At 40.0% G+C, this 27,551-nt stretch overlaps 1 protein-coding gene across 1 annotated transcript in view; it reads left to right on the top strand.

Annotated features, from left to right (window-relative positions):
* The window catches only part of OCA2 (OCA2 melanosomal transmembrane protein), a 471,457-nt gene that overhangs the window by 267,616 nt on the left and 176,290 nt on the right, over positions 1-27,551 (top strand). Inside the window, exon 21 of the mRNA XM_007098939.3 lies at positions 18,264-18,357. Coding sequence (XP_007099001.1) covers positions 18,264-18,357 — 94 coding nt within the window. The remainder of the gene's footprint in view (positions 1-18,263; positions 18,358-27,551) is intronic.

Below are 27,551 nucleotides of genomic sequence, written 5' to 3'. Positions count from 1 at the left end.
TTCATCAGGGAAATTGGTCTATAGTTCTCCTTTTTAGTGGGGTCTCTCTCTCGTTTTGGAATCAGGGTAATGCTGGCTTCATAGAAAGAGTTTGGAAGTTTTCCTTCCATTTCTATTTTTTGGAACAGCTTCAAGAGAATAGGTGTTAACTCTTCCTTAAATGTTTAGTAGAATTCCCCTGGAAAGCCATCTGGCCCTGGACTCTTGTTTTTTGGCAGCTTTTTGATTACTAATTCGATTTCCTTACTGGTTTTGGGTCTGCTCAAATTTTCTATTTCTTCCTCTTTCAGTTTTGATAGAGTATATGTTTCTAGGAATTTGTCCATTTCTTCCAGATTGCCCATTTTGTTGGCATATATGATCATAATATTCTCTTATTATTGTTTTTATTTCTGTTGTGTTGGTTGTGATTTCTCCTCTTTCATTCTTGATTTTACTTATTTGGGTCCTTTCCTTTTTTTCTTGATCAAACTGGCCAGTGGGTTATCAACAATTGTTAATTCTTTCAAAGAACCAGCTTCTGGTTTCATTGATCTGTTCTACTGTTTTTTTTGGTTTCAATAGCATTAATTTCTGCTCTAATCTTTATTATTTCCTGTCTTCTGCTGGTTTGGGGTTTTATTTGCTGTTCTTTTTCCAGCTCTTTAAGGTGTAAGTTTAGGTTATGTATCTGAGATCTTTCTTCCTTCTTTAGGAAGGCCTGGATTGCTATACACTTTCCTCTTATGACCGCCTTTGCTGCATCCCAGAGGTTTTGGGTTGTGGTGCTATCATTTTCATTGACTTCCATATACTTTTTAATTTCTTCTTTAACTGCTTGGTTAGCCCATTCATTCTTTAGTAGGATGTTCTTCAGTCTCCATATATTTGTTACCTTTCCAAATTTTTTCTTGTGGTTGATTTCGAGTTTCATAGCATTGTGGTCTGAAAATATACACGGTATGATCTCGATCTTTTTGTGCTTACTTAGGGCTGATTTGTGGACACCATCACTTCTAATTTCACTTTCTATCACTCTTTCTTTGCCCACTTAGCTCCAATCACACTGGCCTCCTTAGCTTTCCTTGGACACATCAAGCAAGCTTCTGCTTCTGAGTCTTTCTACTTTCTATTCCTTCTGCCAGAGACTCTTCACACAGATCATTAGGAGCTTGGTCTTGCTTCCTCACTTATATTCTTAAAATATTACCTTCTCCGTGATAAATTGATTGCCAGCCATCTCCTTTTTACTTATTTTTTTCCCATAGCACTTAATACCTAACATTGTGTTATGTTACTTGTTTTGAACTGGTTAGTTGTTTAGTGTTTAATTTTAAATAAATGTACATGTTCATATAGTTTAAAGTGCTAAGTCAGTCTAGAATTCTTATTTAAAAACAGCACTTTTATAATACCTTAATTTCCTCTTTTTCTCATGGAAAACCTTTTTCATCATTTGATGCTTTCTAATTTTATTTTTTGTTTTCTGAACGGTACTGTCTGTGTTTCTGCTCCTTCTCTGGCTGTGTCCTCTTTTGCCTGAGTTCTAGCGTCTTTCTATTTGTTTCCTCTTTGGAGAGGCAATGTCTTCCTTAAATTGACACATTTGGTGCCGGATTTCATAAGGGATATTGGTCTATAGTTTTCTTGTAGTGTTTTTACCTGGTTTTAGTATCAAGGTAATGCTGACTTCATAGAATAAGTAAGTATTGCATTCCCTTCAGGTTTAGGGATAGTTTGAGAAGGACTGGTGTTAATTTTTCTTTAAAAGTTTCTAATTTAAATCATAAAGCATTTATTAAATGTTTTACATGTTTTGTAAAACTCACCAGTTTGGAAGTGTTCCCTCCTCTTTAATAGTTTGGAAGGCTTTGAGAAGGATTGACATTAATCATTCTTGACATTTTTGGTAGAATTCACTGGTGAAGCTATCTGGTATTGGGTTTTTCTTTTTTGGAAGATTTTTCATTACTGATTCTATTTCCATACTAGTTATGTATTTCTTTGTGATTCAGTCTTGGTAGCTTGCACGTTTCTAGGAATTTGTCCATATCTTCTCAGTTGCCTAATGTGTTGTAATATAACTATTTGTGGTAGTCTCTTATGATCCTATGTACTTCTGTGGTATCAATTGTAATGTTTCCTTTTTTGTTCCTCAGTCTTCTTTTTCTCTTAGTCTAGCTAAAGATTTGTTAATTTTATTTATCTTTTCAAAAAACTAGCTCTTAGTTTCATTGATGTATTCTATTGCTTTTCTAGTCTATTTGATTTATTTCTGCTCTAATCTTTTGTTATTCCCTCCCTTCTGCTAACTTTGGGCTTGTTTGTTCTTTTAGTTCCTTGATGTGTAATGTTAGATTACTTATTTAAACTTATTTTTTCCTAATGTGGGCATTTATTGCTGTAAATTTCCCTCTTGGAACTGCTTTTTCTACCTCATAGGTTTTGGTATGCTATATTTCCATTTGTGTCAAGATGCTTATTTCCCTTTTGATTTCTTCTTTGACTTATTGGTTCTTCAGGGGCATGTAGTTTCATTCCACATATTTGTGAATTTTTCAGCTTTTCTTCTGTTATTGTTTTTAGTTTTATACTACTGTGACTGGAAAAGATGCTTGATACAATATCAATCTTCTTAATTTGTTAACACTTGTTTTGTGACTTAATGTATGACCTGCCTAGAGAACGTTCGATTAGTGTTTGAGAAAAATGTGCATTTTGTTATTGAATGGAATGTTCTGTATATGTCTGTTAGGCACATTTGTTCTAAATTGTAGTTCAGATCCAATATTTCCTTTTTGATGCTCTGTCTGAATGATCTTTCCATTTTTGAAAGTGGGGTCGTGAAGTCCACTATTAATACTATATTGTTGTCTAATTCTACCTTCACACCTGTTAATACTTGCTTAATATATTTATGTACTCTGATGTAGTGTACACATATATTTACAATTGTTATAATCTCTTGTTGAATCAACTCCTTTAGCATTATATAACGACCTTCGTGTGTCTTTACAGTTTTGATTTAAGGTATATTTTGTCTGCTACAACTATAACTACCCCTGCTCTCTTTAGTTTGCATTTGTATGGAGTATATTTTCCCATCACTTTGTTTTGAGCCTATGTATGTCCTTGATGTTGAAGTGAGTCTCTTGTGGCAGCATATAGTTGGTCTTTTTTTTTTAAATCCATTTAGCCACTGTGGGTCTTTTGATTGGGAAATTTAGTCCATTTACATTTAAAGTAATTATTGATAGGGGTGCCTAGGTAGCTCAGTTGGTTGAGCATCTGATTGTTGACTTTGGCTTAGGTCATGATTTCATGGTTTGTGACTTTGAGTCCCATGTCAGCCTCCATGCTGAAGGTACAGAGCCTGCTTAAGATTCTCTCTCTCCTCTCTCTGCCTCTCCCTCAAAAATAAATAAATAAAATTAAAAAAATAAAGTAATTATTGAAATTGAATGACTTACTTTTGCCATCTTGTTAATTGTTTTCTCATTATTTTATAGTTCCTTTTTCTCTCCCTTGTTGTCTGACTTTGTAAATTGATGGTTTTCTATAGTGTTCTACCTTCATTCTCTTCTCTTTATCATATGTATATCTACTATGATATCTGCTATATGGTTTTTGTATTCTGGTTACCCTAAGGCTTTCATAAACACCTTATAGTCACAATAATCTATTTTAAGCTCATAACAACTTAGCTTCAATTGCATATAAAAAGTCTATGTCTTTGCTCTTTCTTTCTTTCTTTCTTTCTTTCTTTCTTTCGAGAGGGCACAAGTGAGTGAGGGGTAGAGAGAGAGAGAGAGAGAGAGGGAGAGAGAAGTGGGGCTCATCCTAGGCAGGGCTCATGTTTTACTAGAAGCGGGGTTTGTTTTCACCTAAAGTGGGTCTTGAGCTAACCCAAGGCAGGGCTCATGCTCACCTGATGTGGGACTCAAGCTCATGAACAGTGAGTTCATGACTGGAGCCAAAGTCAGATGCTTAATGACTGAGCCACCCAGGTAGCCCCTATTTTATGTTTTTGATGTCACAGTATACATCTTTTAATCTTGTGTATCCATTAACAGATTGTTGTAGGTATATTTATTTTTAGTACTTTATCTTTTAACCTTTATACTAGAGTTAAGTGTTTCACATTCCACCATTATAGTATTAGAGTATTCTGAATTTGACTGTATACTTATATTTACCAGTCAGTTTTATACTTTAATTTGTATTCGTGTTATTAATAAGTATGTATGTTTTCATTTTAGCTTCAAGAACTTTGTTTAGCATTTCTCACAAGGCAAGTCTAATGGTGATGAATGTCCTTAGCATCTGTTTTTCTAGGGAAGTCTTTATTTTTCCTTAATTTCTGAAGGACTGCTTTGCTGGGTAAAATATTCTTGGTTGGCAGTCTTTTTCCTTCAACACTTTGAATATTCTCTTGTGGACTACAAGGTTTCTGCTGAGAAATCCACTCATCGCCTTATGGGTGTTCCTTTGTATGAGAGGAATTATTTTCTCTTGCTCATTTTACAATTATTTGTATTGATTTTAGGCACTTTAATAATACTGTGTCTAGAGAAGCTTTATTTGTTTCTTTGGTAGAATAATGTTTTCCTGATTATTTATGATCCCTCTAGTCTTGAATAAACAGTAACCTCTTCCAGATTTAATGGACTGACTTATGTAAGGAAAGACCTTTACCTTTAGGTGAGGGCATGCTGGAGTGTGTTGTGACCTAGGTATAGTGGTTGAGGGTATGGAGTGTTGGGAAAATGTGGCAGCTCTGTTCTGGGGTATATGGTAATGTTAGCTCAGCCTGCCGAAGTCCACAGCGTTGACACTGTGTGGTCCTTGGTGACTGTCATGGGTGGTCCACAGAGGCTACAAAGGCTGTTGTGATCCCCAGAAGTGCTTCCAGGTTCTGTGGTTAGGGGCCAGAGTTAGCAGAAGTGGTGGTCAGAGCTGATGATGTGCACATAATTCATTGCAGGGGGAAGCTGCAGGTGCCTTGTGGTGGCAAGGGCCATTTGCAAATATACATATAGTTGTGGGAGCCAGGAGAAGCATCAAGGGGTAGGGCCTACTGAGGTTATACTGCAGCTGCAGAGGCTCTGGTTGTCTGTGTGTACTACCATAGCTACTTGTTCTTGCCATAGGTGCATGATGGGAGGCTAGTTTTAGGAGGTAGGCTAGGGGCATGCAGGTGTACAGCTGGAAGGGCTAGCTGCAGGTGAGCCCAGTGGTGCAGACCACTGACAGGAGATAAGGCCAAATGTAGGCCCACAAGTTAGTATGGGGGCCTTGGCTACTGGTATGCACTCCTGTGACTACAGGATCTTGCCATGTGTGTGCATGTGGCAGTAGAAGTCAGTGACACATACCAGGCCAGCAATACATGAGCAGATAGCTGGAGGGGCTAGCTCTGAGCATATGCACAGGGGTGGGAGTCAGCTTTAGGGGTCTAGGCTTGTGTCTTGCACTTGCACAGTTGCAGCAGCCTGGGCTGGCTACTGATGCAGGTCCTGGGCTATGGGTGGGGCTAGCAGAGAGGAAGTGAGGAGGGATTCAGGGCTGGTGTCAGGGAACACAAATACCTGTGGTAAATCTTCAGGGGTCTGCGACAACCATTCTGGCCATTAGTGTCTTCAGGGGTCAAAGCTACCAGAGTCCTCTGTAGATCAGGTCACTATGAACTGCAGTCTGCCTTTCTGTGTAGCCGATACTGGTGGGTCCTGCTTTTCTTCCTTGTTCATAGCCATCTCTGTATGTCTCAGGTTTGCCAGGTTTCTGGGTGGGGTGAAATTCAAGTGGGTACTTTGTGTGGTGCCCTGAAAGGCTGGGTAAGTATGTTGCTCAATACACTTTCTTTCCTGGTGTGGGGACTTCATTCTAGCTAAGTTACCTCTTGGAACTGAGCAGTGCTGGCTTGGCCAATGGATGACACAGGTAAAATTAAACTTTTTCCTTATCTTTCGTGTGGTTTTCTCAGGTTTTCTCAGGTTTTCTCAGGTTCCACTAACATTTCTTAAGTGGACCATAGTCTTATCTCAGAGCTGCTTTTGTTTGTGGATTGCTGTCTAATTGTTCATCTTTGAGAGGATACAGAGTCTGGGTCTTATAGTCCACCATCTTGGCAATGTGACTTTGATTTTCTCTTTTATGAGATGAATTGTTCCTCTCTTGATGCTTTAAGTATTTTCTCTTTGTCTTTTGGATTTGATCATTTAACTATAAGCTGTCTTAGTGTAGGTCTCCTTGAGTTATCCTGCTTGTAGTTCATGGAGTTCCTTGGACATGTATATTCATGTATTTCCTCAGATTTGGAAAGTTTTTGGACAGTATTTCTTCAAATATTTTCTCTGCCTCTTTTTTTCTGTCTTCTTCTGGGGCTCCTATAGTACATATATTGCTATGTTTGATGGTTCTTACAGTTTCACAGGCTCTCTTAATTTTTTTTCATTCACTTTTCCTTCTTCTCCTCAGACTTGATAATTTTGAACGTCTTACCTACAAGTTTGCTGACCCTTTCTTCTGCATGCTCAAATATGCTGTGAGTTCTTATGAGTTTTTATTTCAGTTATGGTAGTTTTCAGCTCCAGAATGTCTACTTCATTCCTTTTTATAATTTCATTTTTTAATAACTTTTATTTCTTGATATTCTTATTTTATTTATGCAACATTTTCTTGATTTCTTTTTGTCCTTTGTCTATGATTTCCTTTTGTTCATTGAACACATTTAAGACAGGTGATTTAACATCTTTGACTAATAATTCTAATGTCTGGGTTTCTATCATTATTTTTAATTTCTTCAGCTGTGAATGGGCCATATTTTCCTGTTTATTTGTAAGTTTTATAAGTTTTTTTGTTAAGAACTGGGAGTTTTGAGTATTATGTTGTATAATTTAATTCCCCCACTCCTCAGGGATTATTAAATGTCACTTATTGAGAAACTAGAACCATTAATTTCTGACTTTTCTGATTTTTTTTTGCACAGTGTGCATTTCTTATTGTGTGTGGTCATTGATGTTTCTCTTCTATTATCTCTATGGTAAACCACTATTTTGAAAAACATTTTCTTAAGTGTTTGGCTCCAAAAATGTGGGGGAAACAAGTAGTTTCATTAAATCTCCTGGAAACTGCCTCATCCCTCAGGGATTAAAACAGTGGCCAGCCTCTGTGCTAACCCCTTAGTGATCAAACACAGTGATCAGTAATCAACACACACACCCAATTTTTGGGAGGACAGGATCCACCTTGTCCACCTTGCTAGCAGGAATTTGCACTATAAAGGTAGATTGCTACCTCCATTGTTATCTGCCACAGGGCTGGGAGCATGGAGAATAGTAACCAGTATAAAAAAGGCCAAAATTAATCAACCTCTTTATTAATCTCTTCCTTGGCTCCTGCAAGTGTTTTTCCACACTCCATATTTCCAAAATAGTTACAATAGTACTTCAGGGACATTTGTGGGTCTGATTCCAGACCACACAATAAAACAAATATTGCAATACAGTGTATCAAATGCTTTTTTGATTTTTCAGTGAATATAAAAGTTTTATTTACACTATACTGTAGTCTATTAATTGTGCAATAACATTATATCTAGAAAATAATGCACATATCTTAATTTAAAAATTCTTTATTGCTGATAATAATGCTAACCAGCATCTGAGCTTTCATCAAGTTATAATCTTGCTGGTGGAGGAAATTACCTCCGTGTTGATGGCTGCTGACTGTTCAGGGTGGTAGTTGCTGAAGATTGGGGGTTGTTGTGGCAATTTCTTAAAACAAGAAAACAAATGAAGCTTGCCACATCAATTGACTCTTCATGAATAATTTCTCTGTAGCATGTGATGTTCTTTGATAACCTTTTACCCACACTAGAACTTCTTTCAAAATTTGAGTCAGTCCTCTCAAACCCTACTGCTGTTTTAACAACTAAGTTTATGTAATATTCTACGTCCTTTGTTATCATTTCAACAGTCTTCACAACCTTTTCACCAGGAGTAGATTCCATCTCGGGAAACCATTTTGTTTGCTCATCTATAAGAAGCAACTCCTCATCAGTTAAATTTTTATCATGAGATTGCAACAATTCAGTCACATCTTCAGGTTCCACTTCTAGTTCTCTTGATATTACCACTACATCTGCAGTTACTTCCTCCTCTGATGTCTTGAACCTCTCAAAGTCATCCATGGGGGTTGGAATCAACTTCTTCCAAACTCCTGTTCATGTTAATATTTTGACCTCTTCCCACGAAACATGAATGTTCTAATTGGGATCTAGAATGGGGAATCCTTTCCATAATGTTTTCAATTGACTTTGCCCAGAGCCATCAGAGTGATCACCATCTATGGAAGTTATAGTCTTAGAAAAACATTTTTCTTAAATAGTAAGACTTGAAACTTAAAATTATTTCTTGACCCATGGGCTGCAGAATGGATGTTAGTTAGTAGGCATAAAAACAATAATCTCATTGTACATCTCCATCAGAGCTTTTGTGTGACCAGGTACATTATCAGTGAGCAATAATATTTTGAAAAAAATCTTTTTTTCTCCAAGCAGTAGGTATTAACAGTGGGCTTAAAATTTTCACTAAACCATTTTGAAAACAAATGCAGGGGCGCCTGGGTGGCTTGGTCGGTTAAGCGTCCGACTTCGGCTCAGGTCATGATCTCATGGTCCGTGAGTTCAAGCCCCTCGTTGGGCTCTGTGCTGACAGCTCAGAGCCTGGAGCCTGTTTCAGATTCTGTGTCTCCCTCTCTCTCTTCCCCTCCCCTGTTCATGCTCTGTCTCTCTCTGTCTCAAAAATAAATAAATAAATAAATAAATAAATAAGTAAAAAAAAAAAAAAAGAAAACAAATGTACTGTCAGCAAGACTGCAATTCCTTTTATAGAGCACAGGCAGATTAGATTTAGCGTAATTCTGAAGGGCCCTAGGATTTTTCAAATAGTAAATGAACATTGACTTCAACTTAAAGTTACCAGCTGTATTAGACCCTAGCAGGAGAGTCAGCCTCTTTGAAACTTCGAAGCTAGGCATTGACTTCTCTTCCCTAGCTAGGAAACTCCTAGATGGCATCTTCTTCCAATAGAAGGCTGTTTTGTCTACACTGAAAATGTATTATTTAGTATAGTCACCTTCATCAATTATCTGAGCTAGATCTCCTGGATAACCTGTTGTGGCTTCTACATCAGCACATACTGTTTCACCTTGTACTTTCATGTTATGAAGACAGCTTCTTTACCTTAAGCCACATGAACCAACCTCTGCTAGCTTCAAACTTTTTTCTGCAACTTCTTCACCTCTTTCAGCCTTCATAGAATTGTAGAGAGTCAGGGCCTTGTTTTGGATTAGACTTTATCTTAAGGGAATGTTGTTACTGGTTTGATCTATCCAGATGATTCGAACTTTCTCCATATCACCAATAAGGCTGTTTCACTTTCTTATCATTTTTGTATTCACTGGAGTAGCACTTTTAATTTTCTTCAAAAATTTTTCCTTTTCATCACAGCTTGGCTGTTCAGTGCAAGAAGTCTAGATTTTAGCCTATCTTGGCTTTTTCCATACCTTCCTCACTAAACTTAAAATTTCTAGCTTTTTGTTTAAAGTGAGAGATGTGAAATTCTTCCTTTCACTTTAACACTTAGAGACCACTGTGGTGTTATTATATGAACTAATTTCAATATTTTTATGTCTCAAATAATAGGAATGCCTGAGGAAAGGGAGAGAGATGGAGGAATAGCTGGTCAGTGGAGCAATCAGAACACACACACCATTTATCAATTAATTGTACTGTCTTATATAGGCATGATTTGTGGCGTCCCAAAGAAATTACAATAGTAACATCAAAGATCACTGATCAAAGATTACCATAACAATAATAATAATAATGAAAAAGTTTGAAATATTGTGAAAATTACCAAAATGTAACACAGAGACCCAAAGTGAACAAATGCTGTTGGAGAAATGGCATGCCAATTGACTTGCTCCATTCAGGGTTGCCACAGACCTTAAATTTGTAAAAACTGCAATATCTATGAAGCACCATAAAATGAAGTGCAATAAAGAAGGTATGTATGATTGAATTGCATTTCTCCAAAAGATAGGTTAAAGTCCTTATCCCAGGTTCCTGAAATTGTGAGTTTATTTGGACATAGGGTCTGTATACAGATCTTAAGTTAAAATTAGTTCATTAGGATGAGCCCTAATCCAATATGACTTGTGTTATAATAAAAGTGGGAATGTGGACATAGAAGCAGATATGCAAAGAAGGAAGAACATGTAAAGATACACAAAGTAAAGTTAGCTATCTCACTGGAGTGAGGCACCTATGAGCAAGAATTGTTGGCAATTACCAGAAACTAGACGAGGCAGCAAAGGATGGTCCCCTAGATTTGTCAGGGAAAGCATGGCCCTACTAACATGATTTCAGACTTCTAGTCTTCACCACTTTGAGACAATGTATTTCTGTTCTTTCAAGCTACTTGGTTATGATAGCCCTAGAAACTGTATGCAGTTACTTCAGATAGTTGCCAACTGTTCAGTAATTATTTAGGTGGAAGGATGGATTTCTGGAACTTCCTACTCTGCCATCTTCTATGACATCCTTATTTATTATTAAAATTTTTCTCTCTCTCTGCTTACTCTCATGTAAACTCGATGAGGGCAGGGAACTTTGTCTCTTATATTAACTGCTATGTGGACATAGCATTAACAGAGTGCTGCAGCCACAGGTCATTTGTGAATAATTATTAAATGTTTTCAGACACAAATGACATAACCAGTAAGGAAATCGAATTAGTAATCAAAAATCTTGCAAAAAACAAGAGTACAGAGCCAGATGGCTTTCCAGAGGAATTCTACCAAACATTTAAGGAGGAGTTAACACCTATTCTCTTGAAGCTGTTCCAAAAAATAGAAATGGAAGGAAAACTTCCAAACTCTTTCTATGAAGCCAGCATTACCCTGATTCCAAAACGAGAGAGAGACCCCACTAAAAAGGAGAACTATAGACCAATTTCCCTGATGAACATGGATGCAAAAATCCTGCACAAGATATTAGCCAACTGGATCCAACAATACATTAAAAAAATTATTCACCACAACCAAGTGGGATTTATACCTGGGATGCAGGGTTGGTTCCATATCCACAAAACAATTAATGTGATTCATCACATCAATAAAAGAAAGGACAAGAACCTTATGATCCTCTCAATAGATGCGAAAAGCATTTGAGAAGCTACAGCATCCTTTCTTGATAAAAACCCTCAAGAAAGTAGGGATAGAAGGATCATACTTCAAGATCATAAAAGCCACATATGAACGACCCAATGCTAATGTCATCCACAGTGGGGAAAAACGGAGAGTTTTCCCCCTAAGCTCAGAAACAAGACAGGGATGTCTATTCTCACTACTGTTATTCAACATAATATTGGAAGTCTTAGCCTATGCAATCAGACAATGCAAAGAAATAAGAGGCATCCAAATCAGCCAGAAGGAGGTCAAACTTTCACTCTTTGCTGATGACATGATACTCTATATGGAAAACCCAAAAGATTCCACCAAAAACTGATAGAGCTGATTCATGAATTCAGCAAAGTTTCAGGATATAAAATCAATGCACAGAAATCGGTTGCATTCCTATACATCAATGATGAAGTGACAGAGAAATCAAGGAATCGATCTCATTTACAGTTCCACTGAAAACCATAAAATACCTAGGAATAAATCTAACCAAAGAGGTGAAAAATATATACACTGAAAACTATAGAAAGCTTATGAAAGAAATTGAGGAAGACACAAGAAAATGGAAAAAGATTCCATGCTCCTGGATAGGAAGAACAAATATTGTTAAAATGTCGATACTATCCAAAGTAATCTACATATTTAACATGATCCCTATCAAAGTAACACCAGCATTCTTCACAGAGCTAGAAAAAATAATCTTAAAATTTCTAAGGAACCAGAAAAGACCCTGAATAGCCAAAGCAATCTTGAAAAAGAAAACCAAAGCAGGAGACATCACAATCCCAGAATTCAAGCTATACTACAAAGCTGTAATCGTCAAGACAGTATGGTACTGGCACAAGAACAGACACTCAGATCAATGGAATAGAATAGAGTACCCAGAAATGGACCCACAAACGTATGGTCAACTAATCTTTGACAAAGCAGGAAAGAATATCCAATGGAATAAAGACAGTCTCTTCTGCAAGTGGTGCTGGGAAAACTGGACAATGACATGCAGAAGAATGAACCTGGACCACTTTCTTACACCAGACACAAAAATAAACTCAAAGTGGATGAAAGACCCTAATGTGAGACAGGAAGCCACAAAATCTTCGATGAGAAAGCACGCAAAAACCTCTTTGGCCACAGCAACTTCTTACTCAACATGTCTCCGGAGGCAAGGGAAACAAAAGCAAAAATGAACTACTGGGACCTCATCAAAATAAAAAGCTTCTGCACAACAAAGGAAATAATCAGCAAAACTAAAAGGCAACCAAGGGAATGGGAAAAGATATTTGCAAACGACATATCAGATAAAGGGTTAGTATCCAAAATCTACAAAGAACTTATCAAACTCAACACCCAAAACACAAATAATCCAGTGAAGAAATGGGCAAAATACGTGAATAGACACTTCTCCAAAGAAGACATCCAGATGGCCAACCGACACATGAAAAAATGTTCAACACCACTCCTCATCAGGGAAATACAAATCAAAACCACAATGAGATACCACCTAACACCTGTCATGTTGCGACCGGTGCAACAAACACCGAGATCAGGGTCCTGAGGGTAGGGGAATGTAAGAAAAAAAGAGAGAAGGGAAGACAGTTTGGGAACAGGAGGGTCCCCTGTGCTGATGGCCCAAGTGACGGCTTTATTATTGCTGTACACAATCTTTTATATCAAGACTCTTATGGGTCAGGCCATTCTAAGAATAAACAGGTTTCACATAATTGCTGCCAACCAAAACATTTAGTTTTGTGTTTCTTGTGAATTTTCTAAACGGGTCACAGTAAGACCTTGTTGATAAGATTGCTAGCAAAACACAATTCCCATGTTTGTTTCTGTCTGACTCGGGGTAGAAAGAGGGAGGTAGCATTACTGCCAACCCCTGAAGACCACAGGCTTCACGAATTAACTTTCTCAGCCTTGACAAGGCTTTCATATGCCCTTGAAAGTGGGGTAATGGGAGGGGGAACCACCAGGTTGGCTGAGTCAGCAGGGAACCGTTGCTTGACCTGGTCTCAGCCTGGCACCGAGGCCCGGCCTCCCACATGAATGGGAGGGGGAACCACCAGGTTGGATGAGTCAACAGGGAGCTGTTGCTCGACCCAGTCTCAGCCTGGCACCGGGGCCCGGCCTCCCACACTGTCAGAATGGCTAACATTAACAACTCCGGCAACAACAGATTTGGCGAGGATTCAGAGAAAGAGGATCTCTTTTGCATTGTTGGTGGGAATGCAAGCTGGTGCAGCCACTCTGGAAAACAGTATGCAAGTTCCTCAAAAAACGAAAAATAGAACTACCCTACGACCCAGCAATTGCACTACTAGGCATTTATCCACGGGATACAGGAGTGCTGTTTCGAAGGGACACATGCATCCCCATGTTTATAGCAGCACTATCAACAATAGCCAAAGTATGGAAAGAGCCCAAATGTCCATCGATGGATGAATGGATAAAGAAGATGTGGTATATATACACAATCGGGTGTAACTCAGAAATCAAAAGGAATGAAATCTTGCCATTTGCAACTACATGGATGGAACTGGAGGAACTACATGGATGGAACTACATGGATGTCAGTCAGAGAAAGACAAAAATCATATGATTTCACTCATATGAGGACTTTAAGAGACAAAACATATGAACATAAGGGAAGGGAAACAAAAATAATATAAAAACAGGGAGGGGGACAAAACAGAAGAGATTCTTAAATATGGAGAACAAACTGAGGATTACTGGAGGGGTTGTGGGAGGGGGTACGGGCTAAATGGGTAAGGTGCATTAGGGAATCTACTCCTGAAATCATTGTTTCACTATTTGCTAACTAATTTGGATGTAAGTTTAAAAAAAAATAAAAAATAAAATTTAAATGTCTGAAAAAAAGACACAAATGAATATGGACAAGAGAATATGGTCCCAACGTGGTGGAGGAAGAAGGTATGTGTTATATGTGATGATGGGAGTAAGCTATGGGCATAATGTGTCATAAAAAATCGGAAAAGACCTCTCTGACCTCAGCTGTAGCAATCTCTTACTCGACACATCCCCAAAAGCAAGGGAATTAAAAGCAAAACTGAACTACTGGGACCTTATGGAGATAAAAAGCTTCTGCACAGCAAAGGAAACAACCAACAAAACTAAAAGGCAACCAACACAATGGGAAAAGATATTTGCAAATGACATATCGGACACAGGGCTAGTATCCAAAATCTGTAAAGAATTCACCAAACTCCACACCCGAAAAACAAATAATCCAGTGAAGAAATGGGCAGAAAACATGAATAGACACTTCTCTAAAGAAGACATCTGGATGGCCAACAAGCACATGAAAAGATGCTCAACGTCGCTCCTTATCAGGGAAATACAAATTAAAACCACACTCAGATATCACCTCACGCCAGTCAGAGTGGTCAAAATGAACAAATCAGGAGACTATAGATGCTGGAGAGGATGTGAAGAAACGGGAACCCTCTTGCACTGTTGGTGGCAATGCAAAGTGGTGCAGCCGCTCTGGAAAACAGCGTGGAGGTTTCTCAGAAAATTAAAAATAGACCTACCCCATGACCCAGCAATAGCACTGCTAGGAATTTATCCAAGGGATACAGGAGTACTGATGCCTCGGGGCACTTGTACCCCAATGTTTATAGCAGCACTCTCAACAATAGCCAAATTATGGAAAGAGCCTAAGTGTCCATCAACTGATGAATGGATAAAGAAATTGTGGTTTATATACACAATGGAATACTACGTGGCAATGAGAAAGAATGAAATATGGCCTTTTGTAGCAATGTGGATGGAACTGGAGAGTGTGATGCTAAGTGAAATAAGCCATACAGGGAAAGACAGATACCATATGGTTTCACTCTTATGTGAATCCTGAGAAACGTAACAGAAACCCATGGGGGAGGGGAAGGAAAAAAAAAAAGAGGTTAGAGTGGGAGAGAGCCAAAGCATAAGAGACTGTTAAAAACTGGGAACAAACTGAGGGTTGATGGGGGGTGGGAGGGAGGGGAGGGTGGGTGATGGGTATTGAGGAGGGCACCTTTTGGGATGAGCACTGGGTGTTGTATGGAAACCAATTTGACAATAAATTTCACATATTTAAAAAAAAGAAATTAGGATAAAAGGCTCAGGATGAGATTTCAACTTACACCCTCCAAATGAAGGGTGTTTTCAAAAAATAATATATAATAAATATAAATGACATTTTGAGGACCCTCCAAGCCAGAGTGAGATAGGAGATAGAACTTCCAAAAAAACTATACATTTTAATTACTCATATAATAATCACAAGCCATTTCATATTTAAAGGGTAACACTCCAAATGAAGAAGCATTAAGGTTTCAAAATAAAACACTTTGGGGCACCTGGGTGGCTCAGTTTGTTAAGCATCTGACTTCAGCTCAGGTCATAAGCTCACAGTTTGTGAGTTCTAGCCCAATGTCGGGCTCTGTGCTGACAGCTCAGAGCCTGGAGCCTGCTTCAGATTCAGTGTCTCCCTCTCTCTGCCCCGCCTCACTTCTCTCTCTCTCTCTCTCAAAAGTAAATAAACATTAAAAAAACACTTTTAGGGGCACCTGGGTGGCTCAGTCAGTTGAGCCTCCGACTTTGGCTCAGGTCATGATCTCACAGTTTGTGAGTTCGAGCCCCGTGTCAGGCTCTGTGCTGACAGCTCAGAGTCTGGAGCCTGCTTTGAATTCTGTGTCTCCCTCTCTCTGCCCCTCCCTTGCTCATGTTTTGCCTCTCTTTTTCTCAAAAATAAATAAACATTAAAAAAAAAGAAATTGTGGTTTATATACACAACGGAGTACTACATGGCAATGAGAAAGAACGAAATATGGCCCTTTGTAGCAACATGGATGGAACTGGAGACTGTGATGCTAAGTGAAATAAGCCATACAGAGAAAGACAGATACCATATGTTTTCACTCTTATGTGGATCCTGAGAAACTTAACAGAAACCCATGGGGGAGGGGAAGAAAAAAAAAAAGAGGTTAGAGTGGGAGAGAGCCAAAGCATAAGAGACTCTTAAAAACTGAGAACAAACTGAGGGTTGATGGGGGGTGGGAGGGAGGGGAGGGTGGGTGATGGATATTGAGGAGGGCACATTTTGGGATGAGCACTGGGTGTTGTATGGAAACCAATTTGACAGTAAATTTCATATATTAAAAAATAAAAAAAAAATAATAAATAAATAAATAAATAACATTAAGAAAAAAAAAAAACTGCATCTATAACATTTGGGTTCATTATGAGACAACAAAATCAGAGTGAAACATGCTGTGAAGTCTGCTCAGGGGCCCCCTGTGTCAGGAGTTTCTGTTTCTGCATCAGATAGATTTCCCAGGATGTTATTCATTTCTCTTCCAGTAAATATTTGGGGCTACTGAAAATGAAAAAGTGAGCTTTTCAAAACGCCCCTTGTGATCCAACAAACAGTAAGTGCTCTTTCTCAGACCTTACAAGGCAAATCTGGAGAGATGTATGCAGGGCTGGCAGAGCAACATGTGCAGTAGGAGTGTATGCAGTAGTCTAGCAGAGAGGAGTGTATACAGTAGGTGAGTAGGTCGCAGGTTGACTACAGCCTTCTGGTCAGTGCTCTGCTGGGGCTCATGGGGCCCCCTAAATGTGTCTTCCTTCTGGCGAGTCCATAGATCAGTAGCACTTCCTAATGCATGCTCTTCTCATGGCTGAACCCGAAGCTCTGGAGAGGCTTGCAGTAATGTGGGATGCTTCTTTCTAGACCACTTGCCTATTTTTGGTAAAGCAAGCCATGGGCTAAGCCCAGTGTCAGTTGGGGTGGGAAAGTAGATCCATCTGCCCCCTGGGGGCCACTGCAGAAGCGTACACATGAAGTCCTATTGCAGGGATAAAGACAAGGGAGTGATCCACTCTTCCTAGATAAACAATGAGGCATTACTTTTTATGATATCAGGTGACCTGTTACCTACCAGAGCATGGTTCTGCCGTCCCCTGATTCTCTACTGCAATGAAATCACATGTCACTTATATGTCTCCACATTGGTTTCAACTTTCTGCTTGTGACTTTGGGAAATGTTTTTTGAATGGTTTACCAATGGAACTCTCCTTCTCCATCTCTTTAAAGACATTTACACAAGGCAACTGCTCTGAGACAACAGGTCCAAGGGTCCCTCCGTAACATCTCATGGGCTGCCTTTAGATGCCTAGCAGTGACATCATAGACATTCCCCCTAAGTGAACTGGAAGCAGACCTCATGGCTACATTCCAATCCACCCCCTACTCCCAGTTCCTTCTCCTACATTAGCAACAAGAGCCACAAGGGGGCATGCTGTTGGGACACAAATTCATTACAGAAACTTTACAACTACTACATGTTTCTTTGATTACAATAATGTGAAATTTATCTTTGTCAAAATGTGAATGATTGACTAGAGAATTCTACTTTCTGATTGTTGATTATGATAACTGTTATCATATAATTAACATAAACAGGATTGGGAATACTGCCCAGAGGACACTGGTGTGAAGTGGTTTAGCACAACTTTACCAGTTTGGAATCAGAGAACTGTGTTCAGGTTCCAGTTTGGCCACTTATAAAATATGGGTCTCTCCATGCCTTGATTTCCTCATCTATCAATTGAAGGAATAACAAATACACCAGAAGGATGTTTGAAGATTAAATAAAATTATATGTGCATGGAGTTAGTATAGGACTTAGTCCACTGCAGGGCTAAGAAATGCTAGTTAGATAGTTACAGTTATGGTCCCAGCCACTGTAGGAGGTTCTATAGGATGGTACCCCATTTAAGATCCACAACAGTAGTCAGGGTAGCTGAGGAAAAAGAGGACCAGTTAGCTGGTCATATAGGTGGAAACAAAAACATACCAGCGGGCTCAAACTCAAGGTTTTGTAGGTTCTGAAGTTTACTTTGGTTTCCTTTTGAACATCCGATGCTTCTTATAGTTTGTGAAAAAAATGCTTTGGATCTTGCAAGTCAATCACACTATGGGAAGCTCTTCTGGGCTTCCATGGATATGATTTTAGTGTTCTTTTCCTCTACAGATTCCTGTACTCCTGAACCTCAGCCAAGACCCCGAGGTCAGCCTGCCTGCACCACCACTCATGTATGCCCTGGCTCTTGGCGCCTGCCTGGGAGGTAAGGGGGTACTGATGCATGGAGGGAAGGGGTTGCTAATGCTGTAGTGAGCGTGAAGTGATGGTTAGTACATGCCAAATTGAAAGTATATTAAGGAGAGTCTGGATGATTTACAGAGTGGAAACCCATCTTCAGCTTTGAGCCAATTCTAGAACTGTTTTGTTTCTCTACAAGGCCTGTCACTTCCTACTCTCTCCTGACATTCCTACTTGGCAACCTGAGGACAATCATTATTGACATCTCAAAGTGAATGTGCTCCCATGCTGCATCCACACTGTACCCACACAGATGTGGTTTATATTTAGAAACATTTTGAATCAGAAGTCATCTTAAGTTGCAGTCTTATTCCCTCTGTAAGGGGTTAGGGAAGAAGTGATGAGTGGGTAAGCAAAGAACTAGAGACTCTAACCTAAGAGTAAGAAGAAAGATTAAAGATTTTTCTTTTTTGGAAAGGGGTATTGTCCTTCGGAGAAATTGAAAGGTGAATTAGAGAAAGTGTCAGGAGAGACTGACCTCTGATAAGCAAACAGAAGGGCTTTGATAATCTTTTGAGGGAGCTGTATTAGAGTCCTTCTTGTATTTAGGAGGCCTAATCACCTTTGGGAACAAAAGAGGATTTTGAAGAATCTTATATAAACACACAAGATACATTTTAACTTTTTATTCTCTTATCCAGGCATGCTTAGATAATCCAGTGTGCTTTGTTCTTTGATTGATCTGTGACTATTAAATCAATAACTTTCCATTTATTTTATCTCTTTGTTAACAAAGGGGGATTAATGTTATTCAATGAAGTGCTATGATTTCTGGAGACAGCCAATTCACCTAATTCAGCAGCTAAGATCTCAAGTTCTTATGAGACTACACACCTGTTAAAATGCCCCCATTTAAGCATTAACCCCAGGAAAAGCAATAATTGTGTTCACAGCTACATTTAACATCAGTGATAGAAACAGAACAAGAGTAACCTGGAAATGTGTCCTTTCTGTGGGACTTTGTTCATGAAACCTTCCTGAGCCTCTGCTATAACCTGACACTGTGCTCTTGACTGGGGAGATGGTCACCTAAGCTAAGGTAACACCTTAAACAGATATGTCTTCTAATGGCAGTATGCATAGAGTGCTGAGGGAGCATCAGAGAAAGAGAGTGAGAGAGAGAGAGAGAGAGAGAGAGAGAGAGAGAGAGAGAGAGAGAGAGACTAGAGAGAAAGTCAGAAAAGGTTCTCCAGAGAAGAAAGTTTTGAGCCAGGTCTCAAGCAGTGAGAAGCCTCTAGGTAGTGCTGATTCCCCAGAACATGTAGAAGGAATGTGGATGATATTATCAAGGACAGAATTTAACATGGACCATTTATATGGCTATTAACCTAAAATATCAATAAACATTTGTTGACTGAGCTCCTTCTTAAAGCAGGAACACAGCTGTAATGAATCATAAATATATTAAGCCTTGGAATCTTTGTACCCTAGTAGCTCTGGTCATTGAATGATACTTGTTCCTCGATTGCAGATACCCAGTTGTATTGAGTGTTAACTCTACACTTACTCTGTCAGGGACCCTCTCTCATTGACTCAGGGTTTGGAATTACTTTTTTGAAAAATGTGGAAAAATGTATACGGCATAAAATTGACATTTTTTACCATTTTTAAGGATGTGTAATGTTATCAGCCATTAGAGAAATGTAAATTAAAACTATAATAAGATATCATCACATACCTATAAGAATGGCTAAAATAAAAAATAGTAACAACACCAAATATTGACAAGTATGTGGGGAAACTTTAACACTTATACATTATCATTGGGGCTATATAATGGTACCATCTCTCTGGAGAATAGTTTGGCAATGTCTTAAAAAAACTAAACCTTGAAACTATCATAAAACCCAGCAATTGCACTCCTGGACATTTATTCTAGAGAAATGAAAATTTATATTCACCCAAAACCTACATACAAATGTAGGAAGCTACATTTATAGCTTGGAAGTTTATGGAAGTTTATGGAAGCTTTGTTTGTGATACCTAAAAGGTAGAAACAAACCAGATGTACTTCAATAAACTGTGTTACATCCCTACCATGGAATGCTACTCAACAATAAAAAGAAATGAAATATTGACATACATGGCAACCTTGATGAATCTTCAGGGAATTATGTGGAGTGAAAACAGTAAATCTCAAAGGTTACAGACTCCGTGTTTCCATTTATATGATATTCTTGAAATTATAAAGTTATAGAATGAAGAATCTAAAGTTATAGATTAGTGGTGGTGAGGAGTTAAGTACAGGGCAAGGTGGAAGGAAGTGGGTATGGCTATAAAAGGGTAACAGGAGAGATCATTGTGTTGATGAAAATTTTCTGTATATTAAGTGTATCAATGTCAGTATTCTGATTGTGACATAGTACTATGGTTTTGAATTCTATTACCATTGAGGAAAACTGGTAAATGGTACATGGGATCTCTTTATATTATTCCTTACAACTTCATATGAAGGTAAAATTACCTCAAAATAAAATCTCAATTACAAGAATAAAAAAAGGGAAAAGCCAGAGGAAAAATTGATTAAATCCATAATTACTAAACGAAATAAACATAGGTAGGCTGACAGAAATAAAATCAAACAAATAGCCCAGATTCTAGAGGCAAAAGTCAAAGAATAAATTACAGAAGAAAAATAATACACATAAAGTTCATTATGGGAAATCCCATATTTAACTTCTAGAAAAATCTCAGGAAGGACAGAATGAAATGAAAGAAGGAATTTATCCAAGAAATAATAGAAGCAAATTTTCCAGAGTAAAAGCATTACATGAGTGCATACATACAAATGCCATCTTTGTGAAATTTTAGAACTCAAAGAGGCTTAGAAACTTGCCCAATGTCATACAACTAGTAAATCTAAGAACTTGGAATCCACAGTAGTGACACCTAAGACCTCTTTCTCTCTACCACATGGAACCCATGCCATACATGGAATACCATCAAAAGTCTGTTAGCATCTTATTAAATTGCTGCAACAACCATTGGCATCTGAATAGTATCCTCACATTCTTAACCTTATGTGAACCCCAACTATCCTATGAGATGCCCAGGAAAAGTGGTGACTGTCCTCATTTTATTCACATGTCTCCCCTACATTTCTTCCCCAGTAATAATGAGTCAGAGATAGCCAGATGGATTCTTGCTCTGTGTCAAAGACATTTGAGTCAAGGAGACATGAGGGAGTTATTCTGTGGGTATAGAGGGGATCTTGGTAATGATTTCCCTGATCCTGAGAACAAACCTTAGGCAAGAGACTGGTCCTACTTCTTTCTCTGGATACTGTCCCCTGTCATGTGGTAATGAGATACCTGGAGTCATTTCCAGCCTGAGTGTGGGGCCAAGACAGTGTTGATGAGTGGCAGAGCACACAGGTGGAAATAAATGGTCCTGGACAATGCAACTGAGCTCTGAAACAAACAATGAGTCCTGACTTGCCCCACTTTTGACTCCCTGTCATAACACCTATATTACCAACACCTTCCTGTTTTGCATCTTCTTTTCCTTACAACCCAAACCATTTTAATCACTATAACAGAGCTGGTCAGTGACTACTCATGGTTATACAGCTTAGCAGATTTGGATTTCGATGGAGGTCTTCAGAACAAAATCTAGCATTCTTTCCACTATGCCCACTGATATACTCTATTTCCAATGTTTGTGCAGGACCTATGGTCTGGCTGACCCAACACTGCTCCCACTCTCTTCTCTGTTGTGTCCCTCTACTGTAATAGTTGCTCTGGTAGCTCATCTACTCTGCTTGTCTCATTTTGATGACCAATAAGACATGAGAGAAACCTGTTTTGGAGCCTGTTGACATAGATTTTGCCCTTCTGATAAAAATGTGTTGGTATCAGTTCCTCTTCACGCTTCCAACCTTAGATATAACAACCATAAAACCATCTGTGATGGGAGGCTGAGGCCAAGAGAATTATGAAGACCTGCCTCTGACATTACTTATGAGACACTGAACTAATTCTCCAGACCTCTGCCCCAAGCCTTCTTGTTACAAGGGAGGAGATTATTTCCCTTTGTATGTAAACCAGTGTTAGCTAGGTTTTCTGTTACTCATAGTTGAAAACATTCTTAAAAGAAATTTAATAAATTAATGCACCACCTTCCAGTTTACAAGGCATTAAGGAGGCTGAATGCAAAGGGATGACTGAAAGGCAGGTCTGGGGGAAGGAGGCCAGGGTGTGAAGACATATCCCAGTGCAAAAAGGGCTTTTGTGGAATAGCAATCCCCATTGTGCCATCCGTGCTACATTCCTAAAAAGGTGGATAGGAGTGAAATGTACAAAAGCTGAGCAACTGCTATACATGAGAGAAATCAGCCCAGCCCTTGTTCATTTCTCTGTCTCATCTTCCCTCTAAGGAAAGAGTTTGAGTCATGGGGCTCTTCACTTTACCTCTCTGTCCCCACCCAGCCCTCCTATTCCTGCCCAAGTTGTCATGCAGCCAGAAGACCAAGCTGCTGCCCTTTCCCTTCCCTTCCATTCCCCAAATCTGGAATTGTTCAGGAACAAATTTACCTACTGAGCCAGTGCACCTTGGCAACAGGAGGGCCTTTCATTTTTTGGCAAGTGGCACATTGCAGTTGAGGAATTCATACCAACTCCAGTATGATGAGATGCTATTGATCTAGGGAATGCCATCTTAACTGGAAAAAAAGGGTATTTTTTCAATTATGAATCCCTAACAGGAGAGAAGAAAAGTATTGCTTTTTAGTTTTGGAGCTCACATAGGTTGCTGAATGTGCCCCTGGATCACGTGTTTAAGCTCCATGCAATCCAGAAGCAGAGCTCTCCATGTTAAGTCCTGGAGTAGCAGTGTTTGGGAATGGCAGGGCAGGCACCGTCCAGGCACTGAGGTATGTGCCCTGCAATGGAGACTGGTAGGCAGGGTCCTCTGAGGATCATGGGCTTCCCTGTGGGGACAACCTTGGTAGACATGGAAACATTTGCAGGACAGGATGGCTTGCCAGGGTGTGGAATCTCATTGGTGGGTCTCCTGACCCAGAGCAGGAGCCAGCTGGCTGTCAGGGTGATGGGATATGTCAGTGTGACACACCAAGAGGAGGCTGTCTAAAGCCATAATTGATGTGGAATTCGTATTTCACCACCTGCTCAAGACCTTCAGGTGCTTTGCATGACTTTCTACAGAAAGGCCTCGGGTATATGTCATGCAGACTGAATCTTGCCTTCTCTGATCCTTCTCTGGAGTCAAAACAGCTGGTTCTAGTCCTGGGCTTTTCACGTCTCAGCCCCAACATTTCAGCATGTTGCTTTTCTGTGCCTGTTTCTTCATGGGGACACTGGGAACCTCAGAGATCATGATGAAGATGAGACTCCAAGCCTTTAGAATGCTTTTGATCCTGAGTAGACACTGAGAAGACATCTGGTCTTGTCCCTCTCAAATACTTCTCCAGTACAACTCACCCCACATCCAGGTCTTGTTGAAGCTGGTTCTTCCTTCTCATTCTCCTTGCTGCCTCCTAAATCTCCTCTTCTTCAGGGCAGCACTACTATCTGGCCACGGCCTGGTGGACTTGGCCCTCTGAACATTTCTCTCAGCCTCTGTGATCTCATGCCTGCTATGCATCTCCTACGTGGTATGTCTGTCCTGTCTCCCCAAGAACATGTACTCCCTGAGCCCCAAGAGGGTATGAGCTGGTTTTTCCACAGAGAGTGGCCTACTGGGATGGAAGGGAGAGCTGTCTAGGATTGGGAAATTAGCAAGAAGCTAATGGAAATCAGGGAGAGGAGTAGAGACAGACGTCAGAATTGACATGGAAATAGACTCAGTTCTAGCAGATGTCTGAAACACAAGAGGTTTTCAGAATGGTCCTAGAATCCTGGAATCACCTGAATGAGCTTTCTATCACTACTGTAACACACAGAAAAACTTAGGGGATTTATTATCTCATATTTCTTATCTTCCAGGTAAGGGTGGCTCAGATGGATCTCTGCTTAGAGTCTCATGAAGCCAAGATTAAAGTGTCTGCAGGCTGTGCTCCCTTCTGGTAGCTCTGGGATAGGTCTGCTTCTGAGCTCACTCAGATTGTTGCCAGGATCCAGTTCCTTGCAGCTGTAAGACTGAGTTCCCATCCCTTGCTGGTTGTAAGCTGGGCTGCCCTTAGCTCCAGAAGGCCTCCTCATTCTGGAACTTGGGCCCAAATCTCAGAGTTAGCAACAATGTGTGGAATCCTGCTCGTGGTGGGAATACCTCCCTCCCCTTTCAGATCTTTCCTGGGATCCTTCTGACCCCACTATGATCTCTCTGACTCTCCCCACCCCATTTATTCTACCACCCCCACCCCTCCTCGTGTTCTCTCTGAGCCCCTGGAATATCTCCGACTCTCCCTTTGAGGCTTCTTTTCTGCTTTCAGCTGGAGAAAATTTTCTGCTTTTAAGGGTTCATGTGATTCAATGGGTCCACCTAGTGAATCTAGGGTCCTAGATAGTCACCCTTTCTTAGGGTCCATTACCTGAATTACTTCTGCAAAGTCACCTTTGCCATACAGGGTAACATGATGACATAACCACAGGTCCTGAGGATTAAGGCATGGGCTTCTTTGCAGTGGGTGTGGGGAGCATTGGTCTGCCTCCCACACCACCTGGAGCAAGCCAGTATCACCTGTAGCCTGGCATGTCCCCCAACCAGGCTCCCCGCTTCCTCTATCACCACCCTAAAGTCTGTTCTGTGCACAGCAGACTGGTGTCAGTGTGTCATGACCTTCTCTGTCATGTGCAAAGCCACCACTGCCCTTCCTGTTACTCTTGGTAGTGCCATATACTCTGAATGCACTGAGAAACCAGTGGACTGTCACAAAAATGGGATATAAGAAACACAGTGACCACAAGCAGAGTGGGGCTAATCTCAAGGAGGTCTTGCCATCACAAGGCTTGGGCTTGGTGGTTTCAGGGTGCTGGGGAGACCCTGAAGGATTTTATTGTGTTCTTAAGATCCAAAGTCTTCATCTTTTGAGCAAGCATATAAATGGATGTCAAAGGTTTTCACTGAAAAAAAAACCCGTCTAAATTGTCTATAGAAGAGAAACAGAGAGAGTGAGATGAAGCTTGAGCTTGCCTTCACTAGCCTTTGCACAAGCAGTCTAGGCTGCATGTTTGACAGGTGGTTTTGTTGCCTGTGTGTTTCAATGAGAGGATAGGACTGCAAGGAAGGAAGGAGGAGGAATGTGCATTCAGCTGAGTGTCATTTGCACTGACACCTCATCTGCAAGTGCCTGTCGTGGAGAATGAGCCCCAGGCTGTGCGCCTCCTCTAGTGGAAAAATCCAGAAGGCCACATTGCTCTGAGGTTATTTATTCTGTACTTCTTTCCATACTCAGCACTCTGGAAGATGCAGAGATTATATGTTACTGGATTCTCAGAAAAGAGAGCACTTAGGGGCTGAACTTTTGCAGCCAAGACTCAACCCTTGGTTTTCCTTCTCCTGCTCTGCTGTTACTTATGTTGTGAAGTCTCAGAGAGGCTGCTCCCTTGTGTCAACAGGCAGTAGGAAGTTCCAGATTTGTGTCGCAAATTTCACTAGTCCTTAGGAAACACAGCCTTTTCCTTGGTGGTTTATGCACACATATTAGAACTGAACAAAACTGGCTGAGCCTGGGTAATGTGCCTATTCTTGAGCCCTGACCTCTGAGATTAGGGGTTAAAAGATGCTGATCAATTTCATCAAACAAATTCACTCTTCCCTGAATCAGTAGTGATGAAGGGGGGCTCGTCTTGGACCACATCCCTCTCCATGAGACCTAACCAGTATGTATGCATGTGTAGGTTATGACTCCACACAGATCTTGTACACCGTCAGAAAGGCTCACCCAGAGAGGCATTTAATTATCCCACTTGTTTGCATCCATCCTTCCATCAACAGACAGTCAGGGTTTTCTCTTGGGGGTCTGGGCCTGGAATCCTAAGGAAGGTGGTTCTTTTTTTTCTTTTTCTTTCTTCTTTCTTTCTTTCTTTCTTTCTTTCTTTCTTTCTTTCTTTCTATTTTTTTGTCTCTTGATCTCTATTTGGTTTGTTTATTATTTATTTATTTATTTATTTATTTATTTAATTTATTTCAATACATGAAATTTATTGTCAAATTGGTTTCCATACAACACCCAGTGCTCATCCCAACAGGTGACCTCCTCAATACCCATCACCCACCCTCTCCTCCCTCCCACCCCCCATCAACCCTCAGTTCTCAGTTTTTAAGAGTCTCTTATGCTTTGGCTCTCTCCCACTCTAACCTCTTTTTTTTTCTTCCCCTCCCCCATGGGTTTCTGTTAAGTTTCTCAGGATCCACATAAGAATGAAACCATATGGTATCTGTCTTTCTCTGTATGGCTTATTTCACTTAGCATCACACTCTCCAGTTCCATCCACATTGCTACAAAGGGCCATATTTCGTTCTTTCTCATTTCCACGTAGTACTCCATTGTGTATATAAACCACAATTTCTTTATCCATTCATCAGTTGATGGACATTTAGGCTCTTTCCATAATTTGGCTATTGTTGAGAGTGCGGCTATAAACATTGGGGTACAAGTGCCCCTCTGCATCAGTACTCCTGTATCCCTTGGATAAATTCCTAGCTGTGCTACTGCTGGGTCATAGGGTAGGTCTCTTTTTAATTTTCTGAGGAACCTCCACACTGCTTTCCAGAGCGGCTGCACCAATTTGCATTCCCACCAACAGTGCAAGAGGGTTCCCGTTTCTCCACATCCTCTCCAGCATCTATAGTGTCCTGATTTGTTCATTTTGGCTACTCTGACTGGCGTGAGGTGATATCTGAGTGTGGTTTTGATTTGTATTTCCCTGATGAGGAACGACGTTGAACATCTTTTCATGTGCCTGTCGGCCATCTGGATGTCTTCTTTAGAGAAGTATCTATTCATGTTTTCTGCCCATTTATTCACTGGGTTATTTGTTTTTCGGGTGTGGAGTTTGGTGAGCACTTTATAGATTTTGGATACTAGCCCTTTGTCCGATATGTCATTTGCAAATATCTTTTCCCATTCCGTTGGTTGCCTTTAGTTTTGTTTGTTGTTTCCTTTGCTGTGCAGAAGCTTTTTTATCTTCATGAGGTCACAATAGTTCATTTTTGCTTTTAATTCCCTTGCCTTTGGGGATGTGTCAAGTAAGAAATTGC

The sequence above is a fragment of the Panthera tigris genome, chromosome B3, assembly GCF_018350195.1.
Source record: "Panthera tigris isolate Pti1 chromosome B3, P.tigris_Pti1_mat1.1, whole genome shotgun sequence".
Taxonomy (NCBI): domain Eukaryota; kingdom Metazoa; phylum Chordata; class Mammalia; order Carnivora; family Felidae; genus Panthera; species Panthera tigris.
The sequence above is the reverse complement of the archived record's forward strand: the minus strand, read 5'-3'. Positions and strand labels throughout refer to the sequence as shown.